At 41.2% G+C, this 13,887-nt stretch overlaps 1 protein-coding gene across 1 annotated transcript in view; it reads right to left on the bottom strand.

The window, feature by feature from the left end:
* The window catches only part of TBX19 (T-box transcription factor 19), a 34,198-nt gene that overhangs the window by 10,183 nt on the left and 10,128 nt on the right, over window positions 1–13,887 (bottom strand). The window contains exons 2-4 of the mRNA XM_004464187.4: window positions 5,786–6,050; window positions 4,434–4,568; window positions 1,140–1,201 (exon numbers count right to left, since the gene is read on the bottom strand). Of these exons, the coding sequence (XP_004464244.3) occupies window positions 1,140–1,201; window positions 4,434–4,568; window positions 5,786–6,050 (462 nt within the window). The remainder of the gene's footprint in view (window positions 1–1,139; window positions 1,202–4,433; window positions 4,569–5,785; window positions 6,051–13,887) is intronic.

The raw sequence follows: 13,887 nt of genomic DNA, 5'->3' as shown, positions 1-13,887 counted from the left end.
TTCTCTTTATTGTATCAACACTGCTATCACTTTGAATCTAGACTCCATCATCTCACATAACAGTTTTTCCTTTAAGCCTTCTGTTATCTGAAAAAGTTTTAAGTATGCCTTCTGTATCATCGAAGTTTATTTAAATATTGAACAGGACAGATCCCTCTGACACACCATTATAATCATCTGTCCATTAACCCAGCACCTTTAGGGTGAAAAGGAAAGATTAGACAGTTTTAAGAGGTATTGAAAAGGCATGGAATTCAGGCAATAAAATCCAAAAACTTCAAAGCTATTCATATTTATATGCTAGGATTTGCTGGAAGAGAAGTCAATGATGAGCACCATTATTCTTGGTTTTTTTCCTAGAATGGAAAGGAAAGCTATGGAAATAGCAGGCCACTGGCCCAAGGTCACCATGTGGAATCAACACTCACACCCAACAGTCCCTGCTGTCTCTTCTCTCCAACCTGAGAGATAGGAATGCCCCAGCATTACTCACCTTCCCTAGGTCAAGCATCCCTTAAAAAATAAATGCTTTTGAAAGCCATACTTCTCAGAGGTAATTGAGGAAAGGGCAGAAAGAATTATTAAAAAACATAAATCACCTAACTTTTCAAAGAAATGTGACTATTACCACACACTGAAACAGGGTTAACAACACATTGGCACTTAGATGTTCTCCTCGACCCCAACTAATGAACAGGTAATTACACTTCCGAGTGGTCATAAATGGGAAAGTGATGGTCTTAAGACTGTCCTTTCAACTGACTACAAAAATTTTTCTATCAAAAGTAATATTGGGCCCAGGTTTGACCCCTAGTAACTCCTTTAAAAAAAATTTTTTTTTAGAGTAATACTGGGGAGCAGATGTAGCTCAAATGGTTGAGCACCTGCTTCCCATACACAAGGTCCCAGGTTTAATCCCCACTACCTCCTAAAAACAAACAAGCAAAAACCCAATTCTCATTGGGGAGCAGATGTAGCTCAGTGATTGAGCACCTACTTCCCATGTTCAAGGTCCTGGGTTCAATCTCCAGAACCTCCTAAAAAAAAAAAGTAACACTAATAGCTCCTTTCAAGACAGTCAAAAATTTCAAACTTGTAGAAGTCAATTAATAAGATTTTACTGAGATTTCTCTACTCACCTTTCCTTGGCATCCAAGAAGGCTTTGGCAAAAGGGTTGTACTTGATTTTGAGAGCTGTTATCTTGAGTTTACAAAGACAAGAAGTGTTAGTGAAAGTGGAATGTGCGTGGGCAGACAGAACCCTTTGTCTTCACCTGTAAATTTCTGTAAAATCAGGATAATTTCCCTCATTTTTTTTCTCCCGCTCCATATGTCTTCCCTCACTCCTACACTAAATCACTATTGCACTGTCTCTGGCAAAGAACATTTTATTGTGGCATGTGATGAAAATGACAAATGCAGAGTGAGGTGAGCAAAGAAAGGGCAAAGCATTAGAAATGAGCGAAGCCCTGATGTGCTCAGCCCTGCATTCATTATTTTGTGCATTCATTCTTCAGCGATCCTCCAGCACCCAACACATGTCAGTCACTTTTCCAGTCACAGGTGTGACTCCACCTCCCTTGGCGAGTACAGACAGCATCAATTCCCTAATATAAATCAAACCTTCATTCTTAAACCCTCACTTATCAATTGGACTATGTTAACACAAAAAAATAACCTTCCATCCACCACTTCCATCCATCACTTCCATCCACTGTTACTTTTTATCCCCCTTATCCTTAGCCCGCTTCATTTTTCTTCAGAGCCATCTGACATTACACACATACACTTTTACTTATTATCACTGCCTGCCCCTGCCCCCGTTAGGATGTAAGTGCCTTGGGAACAAGGTACCCATCCATTTTATTCATTGCAGTATCCCCGACACCTGTATACTCAACAAATGCCTGTTGAATAAATGAATATTGAAAAGACCATTTATGTCAACAAAGCCTGGGGCTTGCTTCTCTCCAGTGGAAGAAATAAAAGTAAAGTAAAAATAAAAATCCCAACTCTTTCTGGCGTCAGGGAATTGTGAGAAGAAATCAGGAGGAAGAGGTCTACGAGGGTTGAGTCAGACCTGTGTGGCCTGATTTTCCCTTGACTTAAAACCTGAACAGGCCAAGACATATTTGATACGTGAGGCCAGCAGGGGGGGCCTGGAGAAGTGTGCCTCAGCCCCCAGCCCCCAGCCCTATTCCCCACCCACCTCTCAGGGCGCATCTACCTCGATTTGGTAGGGAAACATTTTTGACAGAAGGAGGCTCTGAGATTAGAACGTCCTGAGCTTTGATTCCCTCGGACGTATTTGAGACCTGGAAGGACCAGTGTCAGGCTAGGAGGCCTGCTGGAGGGGTCACAGTAGCTAGGCAAGCAGTTCAGAGGTGCAGCCAGGAAAAGCCTGACACTTCAGAGCAAGCAATTAGGTGACAAGTTTCGCCGCCACAGAATAAGAGAGCAGCAGCACAAAGGTGGACAAGAGCTTTGTCCTGGAGACCAGAGGCGGCTGGGACAGTCTACAGGGACAGTCTCTTCCCCACTTTCCAGAGTTCCCCTCATAGACCCAGATTTCATCCTAGGGAGAGCAGCAGGGGGAGCGGGCTGCTATCTGAGAAACCAAGCATTTCTATCCTAGAAAGACTGAACATTTCCTGGAATAGTTTAAATTACCAGATAAGCTTAAATTGTAACTGAGACTGGATATTTAGTTAATTTCTGTTCCCACTGGTTTACTGGAGGGGCTCTAACAAAAAGCCAGATGACACAGATAAGAGAAAGAAATTACATTTTCTCTGCACATCCGTGATGTTAAATCTGCAACTTTGTTTTACCCACTATGATAAGGAAGTATTTCCCAAATCAGAAGGACCATCAGAATCCTCTAGAAAGCCTTAAAAATAAAGATTCCTGCAACATCCCTGGAGATTCTGATTCATTTAGTTAGAGGAACCCAAAAAAAATTTTTTGAAGCTTCCAAACAAAGGAAAGCAGATTAAAGCAACAATCTGCTACCAATTTTTTAACCTATCAGATTGTCAAAGATGAAAGTCAATAAAAAATAGTGTTGATACTATGGAGGGAGGGACAATAAATAGATATACTCTTTTGAAGGAGACAATTTGGCAATGTCTATCAAAATTCTAAACACACACTCCCTCTGACAGGCAATTCCATTGCCAGGTATTACCCATGCAAGCAAATAGCAGTAGATTACCAAAATATTCATTGAGGTATTATTTGCAATAGGAAAAAAAAAACCTGAAAATAACCTAAATGTCCATCACTCAGGAGCTAATTACCTGAAATATAGCATATCCATACAATTGTTTAAGGCATTAAAGAAAACAAGATGCATCTGAATGTAAATGCATAGAACAATATCAATATCAATTATATATTAACAATATACAATTTGACAATAATATATTGTCAAATTAAAAAAAAAGAAATTTACAGACCAATAAATATAACATGAGCCAATTTATGTAAAAAAAAATCTCTATTTGTACATATATTAAATACACATAGAAAGTGTGTGGAAAACACTCTTTACACTATCATTTATGGTATCCTTGGGGAGTGGGATCTAGAAGGCAGAAAAGAAAGAGTAAATTTTACCTCTTATTTTTCAATTTTACTTTACATACTTCTGGGCTATTTGGTGTCTATGCTTTTTAAATTAATAGTATTACCTTTTTAAAAATTTTAATGTTTAATTGAAAAAGAATCCAAACCTCCCCAGGCCTGGGAACCCCTAGAGCATGTGAAGGGGCTCAAACATTCCGATTCTGCTCCCAGCCAGTTCACACAGATGCCAGATTCTGGCTACTCAGTTCCAATAGCCAGAGGGGCTCAGGTTCCTGGGCAGGAAAAGAGCAAACTGCTCAGCTATCAAAAATTCACAAAGGGGAGCTGATGTAGCTCAATGGTTAGCACCTGCTTCCCACATACAAGGTCCCGGGCTCAATCTCCAGTTCCTCCTAAAAAAATAAGTTCACAGATAGGACCCACAGCCTTATAAAAACCAAAGGGGAAGGCACAGTTGGATCAATTCCCGCAGACTTGCTCCTAGAACAGGACAGAGTGGTCCCTTCTGCCCCTGCCCTGCCATGTCCACTACACACCCCAGCTCTGCGCAGGCCAAGGGCACGCCAGAGCCCAAAGATGATTTCTGTTTGTTTTAAAGCAACACACAAAGGTTGCTTTGTTGGCTCCAGGAGAAGAAACGCTGGCAGGCCTTTGGCTAACAGGCGAGAGGGAGTAAAGAGCAGCCACTTCATCATTTAACTTCATCTTTACTAAGTGTATCTGAATCCTGGAAAACCTACCTTTCATCCAAGCTTGGTCCTGGCAGCAAAAGCACCCCACCCCACTGCACTCTCCCGGGTGGCATTCACACTCACACTCACACACACACACACACACACACTTACCTCCTCGTTCTGATAGGCAGTCACAGCTATGAACTGGGTTTCCGGGAAGGAGCAGTTCATCACCATCCGGTGGGCACCTCCAACTCGCACTATGTGAACCTGGGGTTCATATTTATGCAGAGAATTCAACATGATCTGTTGAGGTGAGAGGAAAAAGAGAATTGCCAAGTCCGGCATATCACAGGTAATAGGTGAGTCCCAAGCTCAGCTCCCACCTTCCACACCTCTCTAAGAAATGAATGGGGGGAGTTTTTTTGGAAGCTTCCAGGGAGCGCAACATTGCAGTAAATGTGGGGGTAAGGGGAGGGTTTTCAGGGAGGAGTTTTCTAAAGAATGATCAGTTTTCTGCCAACCTTCTGGCTTCCTTTTGTTCTCCCCCTATTTTCAGCACAACAGTTTGCGTATCTGACATCTGGTGGCTACATATAATACACTTTGTGATTCGAAGGAAAGGTTTATTGAAAGTCTCTCGTGAAATCAGGAGAGCAATAATTTTGAATTTCTTGTCTCAATAAAGAACTGGATCCTTCCGAATGTCACAAAGACCTACTTGGCATGACGTCCATCTCTTAAGACATGAACTCCTTCTACGCACCCCACTGAGAAAGCCCCGTGAGGTCAGCTAAGGGACACAGCAACTGAAGGCTACAAGGCTGGCCGAAGCCAAGTGTGGGGGACAAGAAGGAAAATCAAGAACGTTTCCTCCCGGCCATGTCACTAACCCCCAGGAAACGGTCTACATTTTATAAAGTAACTAACAACCTTACACAGCACATGAGAATGCACAGTCCTACCAGAGAAAACAAACAAGGAAAAAACATCCAAATCTTGTTTACTCTAATTGGAGACCTTAAATAAAACCTCCTTTATTTAAGGTCTGCTTGGATTGATTTTCTGAAAAACCAACGCAGATTCAATATTCTATTGATAATTATCATAATGCCCAAGTGGAGGCAGTAATTATTTCATTTAGGAGTAGCTTTTTATTAAGGTATTTGTCTATTGCCAGCATGCCACTTACACCAGACAAGGGGGAGGGAATAACAAAACCCTGGAACCCAGAAACCCAGGCTGGGTAAAAAGCACCATGTACAAGACAAAACTATGAAAAGGGCCCTGATGATTAAGTAAACTACTGCATTCGCTCACTCTCTCTTTTAACATCAGGAAGTCCATTAAAAACTGAAAGCACCAATTAAGAGCTATTTATTCCTGTTTACATTTGGACTCCCAGGAATAATTGGCTTCTGTGGGAGAAGAGGCTGGTGAGGACCCCTCTAATTGCCTAAATGCACCCTTGATATTTCTTGATTGGTACCATGGGGTGGCCAGGCCAGGCGACCTGATCTTACCTGCCCATCACTGTTGAGCTTATTGGTTAGCTTCACTTTGCTAAAGGAGATAGGAGCTTTCATCCAGTGGGCCCCAAAGTTAGGGGAGTCCGGGTGGATGTAGACACAGGTGTGGTTGGAGACCTCCGGCTTGCCCGCGGGCACCCACTCCCCATTGACATACTTCCAGCGGTGACTGTCCGTCGGGACAAAGTCCAGCAGAAGGGAGTACATGGCACTGGGGTCCAGCCCCGTGACACTAATCTTTAGGACAGGGAACATCCTTCTGAAAGAAAATATAGAAACTTAGTCACAGGAGGGATGTTAAAGACACCCTGCTCCACCGTTTCTCAACTTTAAAGAGACCTTCCATGGAGAGTTTCAGGGGTTCAGACAGAGCAGCTTATTGTGGATGCATATTATATTCAGTGTTCACTTTAAAACACTGTGCTTCATTTTAAAGTTTGAAAACCACTTATCTAGTCATTTGACAGAGGAGAAAACTGAAGCCCAAGGTGTATAATCAGATGCCAAGTTCTCACAGAGATCTTTCTCCAAAAATTTCCTCCCAGCATAAATTGAGCTTCACACTAATACCCAAAAAAAACACATTCCAGTCTCACAAAGAACACTACTTTTTAAAAATACTAATAGTAATTATAACAAAAACATGGCTTCATTATAAAATAAGTATGGGAGACTCTTGCTATACAGCGTTTGACAAATTCCTTTCCTGAAGGACTTCTCAGAAATTTTAATATACTAATGTACACTCTCAACCTTCAGGAAAAAGACGTGGACAAGCACTCTCCAAAGTTATTAGGAAATGGAACCATCCTGTCACTGACCATTTTGTGGGAATTTGTGTTCAAGGAACACACTTTGAAGCATGCTGATTTGGTTTCTTTGGTCCTTCTTCTACCCTCCAGAAAAATATAAGCAACTTTACTCTCACAAATACTTAGAGACCAATCTCATCTGGCTTCTCATTCCCTTTGGTTGAATTTTCCTTCATCAAATATTCTAAGTTGCTTCAATCTTTCCTCAAAGGACCTAGACACAGCCACACTACCACCTGATTGCCCTGGATGTTATTTGGTTTGTCAATACCCCCTTTTAAAATCATAATCGCCAAATTGAGACAAACAGTCTAGATGATAAACCCTTTCTATTCAAAGTGTAGCCCATGGACAAGCAGCATCTTATCAGCTGGGAACCTATTAGAAATGTGGAGTCTCAGGCCCCACTCCAAATCTACTTGATCAGAGTCTTTATTTTCACAGAATCCTCAAGTGATTCATATGAGCATTAAAGCTTAAAGAGTACTAGAGTGTCTCTAGTTTTTAATACAATAGCCAAGAAATATCATATAAGGAGGGGGGAGGGGTGGTAAAACACTCCAAGGATTGATGCTTCTTATGAGGGTGGGAGGAGAATGAAAATGGGAAACTCAGAGGGGGCCCACTATTAAGAGGAGGGGTCCAAGGAAGCCAGAAATGGAAGTGCCAAAAGCACACAGATGAGGAACTGAAGGGTCATCAAGGACATTCTAATGTGTCCAGAAGTGCCGGGATTTGAGATGAGCTAGAACAAAAGTTGTTACATATGGAAAGTGAAGGACCTGACCAACAGATGCTGAGGGAGGGTCTAGAGGTAGGCACAATCTCCCAGTGAACTGAATTTAATTTACACTGGCTATAGATGCAATTTCTTTTCTTTGATAACAATTGCCATTGCCTTGGCTCATCCCCACCTCATCCATGTTTACTTTTCACCTCCTAACTGACAACTCTTCTTACTCAGTCCCACAGCTTGCATAGCAGGAGTCAGTTGCCAACCCCCTATTCTTTTCTAAACCCCCTGCCTAAGTAATTCCTTCTAATATCCTTATGTCATAATGCTAAGGTATAGGGACATTTACCATCACACAAACCCAGGCTCATATCCACGGAATGACTCTTAAAAAGCATTCAATCAATTTTACCTTGGAGAGGTCATTTAGGAGAGTGAGTTCAAGGGCAGACTCTGGATCAGATTGTCTAGTTTCAACTCCCACCCTTCCTGACTATACAACTCTAACCTGCATTTCTTAAACTCTCTGAGCTTTCATTCCTCATCTTCAAATTTGATGATGATGATGACCAAAATGTTGATGGCACATCCAAAGGAAGTGGATAAAAATCCAGAAAACATCAACAAAGATGACCAGACTGTGGACATATTGGTCAAAGACTTTAAAAAATGACCTTCAATATGCTAAAAGACATGAAGGAAAATACAGAAAATGGACTAAAATATATCAGGAAAACAATGAATAAAAATATGAGAATCTCCAAGAAGAGACAGACATTTTAAAAAGACACCAAACCGAACTATTGGAGTGGAAGACCACGATAACAGAAATGAAAACCTCCCAGGAGGGTTTAGCAGCAGATTGGAGCAGGCAGAAGAAAAAAATCAGTGGACTTGAAGATAAGACAATTGGAATGAGTCAGTCCAAGAAAAAAAGAATTATAAAAAAAGAAAATACCTAAGAGACCTATAGGACAACATCAAGTGTATCAATAGACATATTGTGGGAGTTCCAAATGGCAAGAAGGAGATAATTGAGCAGAAGGAATATTAAAAGAAATAATGAGGGAAAAAAAGTGTCTAAAGCTTGCCAAAAGACATGCAAAGGCACATCCAAGAAGCCAATCAGACACCAAGCAGTATAAACTTGAAGAGAAATAATCCAGACATGTGGTGGTCAAACTGTCAAACACAAAGGACAAGGAGATAGTTCTGAAAGCTTCAAGTAAAAAGCAATACATTATGTACAAGAGAGTCCCAATTAGATTAAGAGCTGATTTCTCATTAGAAATCATGGAGGGGGAAGCAGATTTGGCTCAACTGATAGGGCATCCGCCTACCACATGGGAGGTCCAGGTTTCAAACCCAGGACCCATGTAGTGAGCTGACCCAGTAGAGTGCTGATGTGCGCAAGGAATGCTGTACCACACAGGGATGTCCCCTGTGTAGGGGAGCCCCACACACAAGGAGTGCACCCCGTAAGGAGAGCCGCCCCGCATGAAAAAAGTGCAGCCTGATCAGGAGTGGCACCACATGCACAGAGAGCTGATGCAGCAATATGACACAACAAAAAGAGACTCAGATTCCCAGTGCTACTGACAAAAATATACATGGACACAGAAGAACACACAGCAAAATGCACACAGAGAGCAGACAACTGCGGGGAGGAAGGGCAGAAAAATAAATAAAAAATCAATCTTTAATAAAAAAAAAAAAAAGAAAGAAATCATGGAGGCAAAAACACAGTGAGTTGAAACAAAGTGTTGAAAGAAAATACCACCAGAAGCACAAGCAGCAAAAGAACAAATAGATAAATGCGACTTCCTCAAAAGTAAAGCCTTCTGCACCTCAAAAGAGTTTGTCAAGAAAGTAAAAAAGGAGTCTACACAATGGGAGAAAATATTTGGTAACCATATATCGGATAGGAGATTTATAATTGCATATATAAAGAACTCCTATTTCTTGAAAATAAAAAGATAAATAACCCATTTAAAAAATGGGAAAAAGATTTAAACAGACACTTCTCCAAAGAAGAAATACAAATGGCTAAAAAGCACATGAAAAAATGCTCCAAATCTCTAGCTATCAGGGAAATGGCGAATCAAAACTACAATGAGATACCACCTTACTCCCGTAAGATTGGCAGCTATGAAAAAAACAGAAGACTACAAATGCTGGAGAGGATGTAGAGGAATGGGAACACTCATCCACTGCTGGTGGGAATGCAGAAGGATCCAAACATTCTGGAGGACAGTTTGGCAGTTTCTCAAAAAACTAACCATAGATTTGCCATATGATCTGGCAATTCCACTGCTGGGTATATACCCAGCAGAACTGAAAACAAGGACACAAACGGATCTGTGCACACCAATGTTCATAGCAGCATTGTTCACTATTGCCAAAAGTTGGAATCAACCCAAATGCCCATCAACAGATGAATGGATAAATAAAATGTGGTATATACATACAATGGAATACTACTCGCCTTTAAGAACAAATACACTACAAACACACATGATAACATGGATGAATCTTGAGAACCTTATGTTGAGTGAAGCAACCCAGGCATTGAAGGACAAATACTACATGACCTCAATGATATGAAATAAGTAAACCAAGCTGCCTCAGAGAGCGAGAGACTGGATGATAGTCTTACAGGAAAACAGGGGTTAGAGGAAGGATGTAAGCTGACATCTACATGGGTGAAATCTATGATAAGCTGGAGGTAAGTATGTGTACAAGGAAGGGATAAAATGGGGGCATAGGGTTACCTTTGGGTGGGGCTTTGTGGGCTTGAGGGGGGCTAGGGATGGGCGGATGGGTAATATTGCCCAAGAAATTGGGGGGAGGGTGGGGCAACATATGAACATAGGAGATTGGCAGGTGTTCATTGAGAGTATAATGCAGAGGAAACCTTTTCAAAAATATAATAAGAAAAGTTACCTGTTTAAGATACTTAAAGGGGAAAATCTGATGCAGCACAGACTCCTAGGGAATATGTGAATGCTCATTTTGCCAGAGTGCATTATATCATTGGGTAGAGACCCATATAATGAGAGTGAAGGTATACCCACATCCTGGGGAGGACTGATGCCATCAAAGAGAGGGAACTGTATCTCTCAAGAGAAATGGTGGCTCCCAGGGCATTAGGGCACTTGAGCATGTCAAGCCCTCAACACTGTTGCAAGTATCTCTGAACATGGCTCTTCAAGAAATGAAGATTGACTGTCACTGTGGGCCCTAAGGAGAGGGGGAAAGAGGTATTGAATAGATGGAACCAACATAACTGTGAGGGCAATAGAAGTGTCTCACAAGAGTACACAAGGATGGATATAAAACATGTAAAATTACACCAAAAATATATAGGAGCTAATAGGCTAAAATGTAAATCATAATGTAAAACATAGGATAACTAAAAATTTAGAAAATTGTATAGCCTAAAGTATAAACCACAATGTAAACACAAATGTTACCTTGTTTGAAAGCTATTGTCTCAATATCTGTACATCAGTTTCAGTAAATATGGTATGAATGTGTTAAAAATTTATTGCTGTGGAAGGGAAAAGGTTTTATGTTGGATACGTGGGAGTACTGTATATTGTATATATGAATTGCTGTGGTCTAAAACTCTTGTGAAGATAAGCTTAATAATTAGAAATAAGAAAAGAAAAAGATAGGATGTAGAATTTTTCCAAATGAATATGTATTCTATATCTAACCTTTAAACTCATCACTATATTCCATTTTACTATTAAGGGAACCTGGCAATATATTGGGCTTCACTTTTCAGGAAGTTTTGGATCACAGAGTGATTCAACAATGGCAGTGGAGGAATACTGGTGTGGGACGTTATTGACGGGACATATGGTTGACAGGGAGTTCTACAGGGCATATATCCAGGGTACATAAAAATGTTTGGATATTTTCATAGTGGAAACAATTAAAAACAACAACTGAGGGAGTGCTGAGTTCCTCACCAGGGGAGCTCTATCACAGTCCCTAAAGGAACAGCAACAATCCCCCAAGTGCAACAGCAAAGACCAAAAAGGAATGAAGGTCCAACAATGAGCCCCTGATACTAATGACTATGCTTGTGAGCCTGTGCACCTGAAATAAGAACAAAGACTAGAGCTGCAGTGTGCCTAAGAGTTACCTCCTGAGAGCCTCCGTGTTGCTCAAATGTGGCCAGTCTCGAAGCCAAACTCAGCATGTAAATGCATTGCCTTCCCCCCAGCATGGAACATGACTCCCGGGGATGAGCCTCCCTGGTGCCGAGGGATCACTACCAAATACCAGCAATGACATAACTAGAAAATAACCTTGAATAAAAGGTTCAACTAAGAACAGCAGAATATCCCTGTCTACATATAATAACAGGAGTTAAAAATGCTTTTTTACCTAAATCAAGGGGGAAATGGAAAGGACAAATGAGTTTATATGGTTATAGAGTCTCTAAAAAAGAGCCTGGAGGTTATCAGAGGGGTTGCCCTTATGCACACCTGAGCAGAGTCTCAGAGACAGATAAAGTAGATACAACCCCAGGTATTGATTCTTCTGAGGGATACAGAGACCCACAGGTTTTATGGTCATGGCAGATGGAGTTCACTGCCATGTCAGTTGGCCCTTCTTTGGAGTTGGTGTTTCTGTGTGATGGAGCTGGACTCAGATGTAATCTCTTTTCACAAGCCTTTCCTGTTACTTTACCAGAATTGTAGTTGGGGCTGGGGTTTAAGATACATCTAGGGGATCTGATTCTCTGGGCTGACCATGTGATAGCCAGGCCCTGAGCCTCAACAGACTTCAGCTCCTACACTCTGGTTTATTGGACTTACCCCACTCAGCTAACATGGAGTTGAAGAATGTCAGCCACCACACCATGGAGCCAAGAGTGCCTACAATTGAAAGCAGGAGGATTGCATCCAGCATCCATGTGGAATCTAAGACCCCTCTTGACATAGATGTGGAATGGACACAACCAATCCAAGGTCCACAGGATGGAGGAATAGAGTAAGGATTAGAGTGGACTTACTGATATTCTATTCATGAACTATCGTGGTTAGTAATCGAAGAAAATGTGACATTGGTGTGGAAAAAGTGGCCAAGGTGGCTGCTGGGTTTGGGGAATGGGAGGAAGAAATGAGATGTGGAGGCATTTTCGGGACTTGGAGTTGTCCTGGGTGGTGCTGCAGGGACAATTACTGGACATTGTAGATCCTCCACATGGCCCACTGGATGGAACATGGGATAGTGTGGGCTATGATGTGGACCATTGACCATGAGGTGCAGCGGTGCTCAGAGATGTATTCACCAAATGCAATGAATATGTTATGATGATGGAGGACAATGTTGCTATGGGGAGAGTAGTGGGGTGAGGGGTGTGGGGGGTACATGGGGACCTCATATTTTTTTAACATAATATTTTTTTTAATTAATTTTAAAAAATAAATTAATTTTTTAAAAAAAGAAAAAAAAGAAAATTATTACCAGCCAAGAATTTTCTATCTGGTAAGATGGTTTTCAAAACTAAGGGTAAGATTAAGACATCCCAGACAAACAAAAGTTAATGGAGTTCATTACCACTATACCTGCCTACAAATAGTGCTAAAGGTAGTTCTTCAGATTGACAGGAAACAACACTATGTAGTGGGTCAAAGCAGCATTGAAAAAATACCTCCACTAAAGGTAACCATTTTGGTAATTATTGTACCATACTATTGTATGGTATTTTATATATATATATATATATAACTCCACTTCTTACTCCTTCAGGTGCTAAAATGCAAATGCACAAAAAGTAATGAGAAATCATTGTACATATAATGTACAAAGATATAATTTGTAACAAGTATAAAACAAAAGGTGGCTGAATGGAGGCATATAGGAATAGTGAATGTGTAGGCTATTGAAGTTAAGTTGGTATCAAATAAAAAATGATGGTTATATATTTAGGATGCTAAATTTTAACTCACTGGTAACCACAAAGAAAATATATGAAAAATATATCCAGGGGAAACGGACTTTGGCCCAGTGGTTAGGGCGTCCGTCTACCATATGGGAGGTCCGCGGTTCAAACCCCGGGCCTCCTCGACCCGTGTGGAGCTGGCCATGCGCAGTGCTGATGCGCGCAAGGAGTGCCGTGCCACGCAAGGGTGTCCCCCGCGTGGGGGAGCCCCCACGCACAAGGAGTGCGCCCGTGAGGAGAGCCGTCCAGCGTGAAAAGAAAGAGCAGCCTGCCCAGGAATGGCGCCGCCCACACTTCCTGTGCCGCTGACGACAACAGAAGCGGACAAAGAAACAAAAGCAGACAAAGAAACAAGACGCAACAAATAGACACCAAGAACAGACAACCAGGGGAGGGGGGGAAATTAAATAAATAAATAAATCTTTAAAAAAAAAAAAAAAAAAAAAAAAAAAGAAAAATATATCCAGAAGGAAATGAGAAGTGACTCAATATGGCACAATGCAAAAACAAATCAAATAAATATAAAAGTAGGCATTAATGGAAGACATGAGGGTCAAAAAGATATAAAACTTGCAAAGACTAAATAGCA

Source organism: Dasypus novemcinctus, chromosome 13 (assembly GCF_030445035.2).
Source record: "Dasypus novemcinctus isolate mDasNov1 chromosome 13, mDasNov1.1.hap2, whole genome shotgun sequence".
Classification (NCBI taxonomy): domain Eukaryota; kingdom Metazoa; phylum Chordata; class Mammalia; order Cingulata; family Dasypodidae; genus Dasypus; species Dasypus novemcinctus.
The sequence above is the reverse complement of the archived record's forward strand: the minus strand, read 5'-3'. Positions and strand labels throughout refer to the sequence as shown.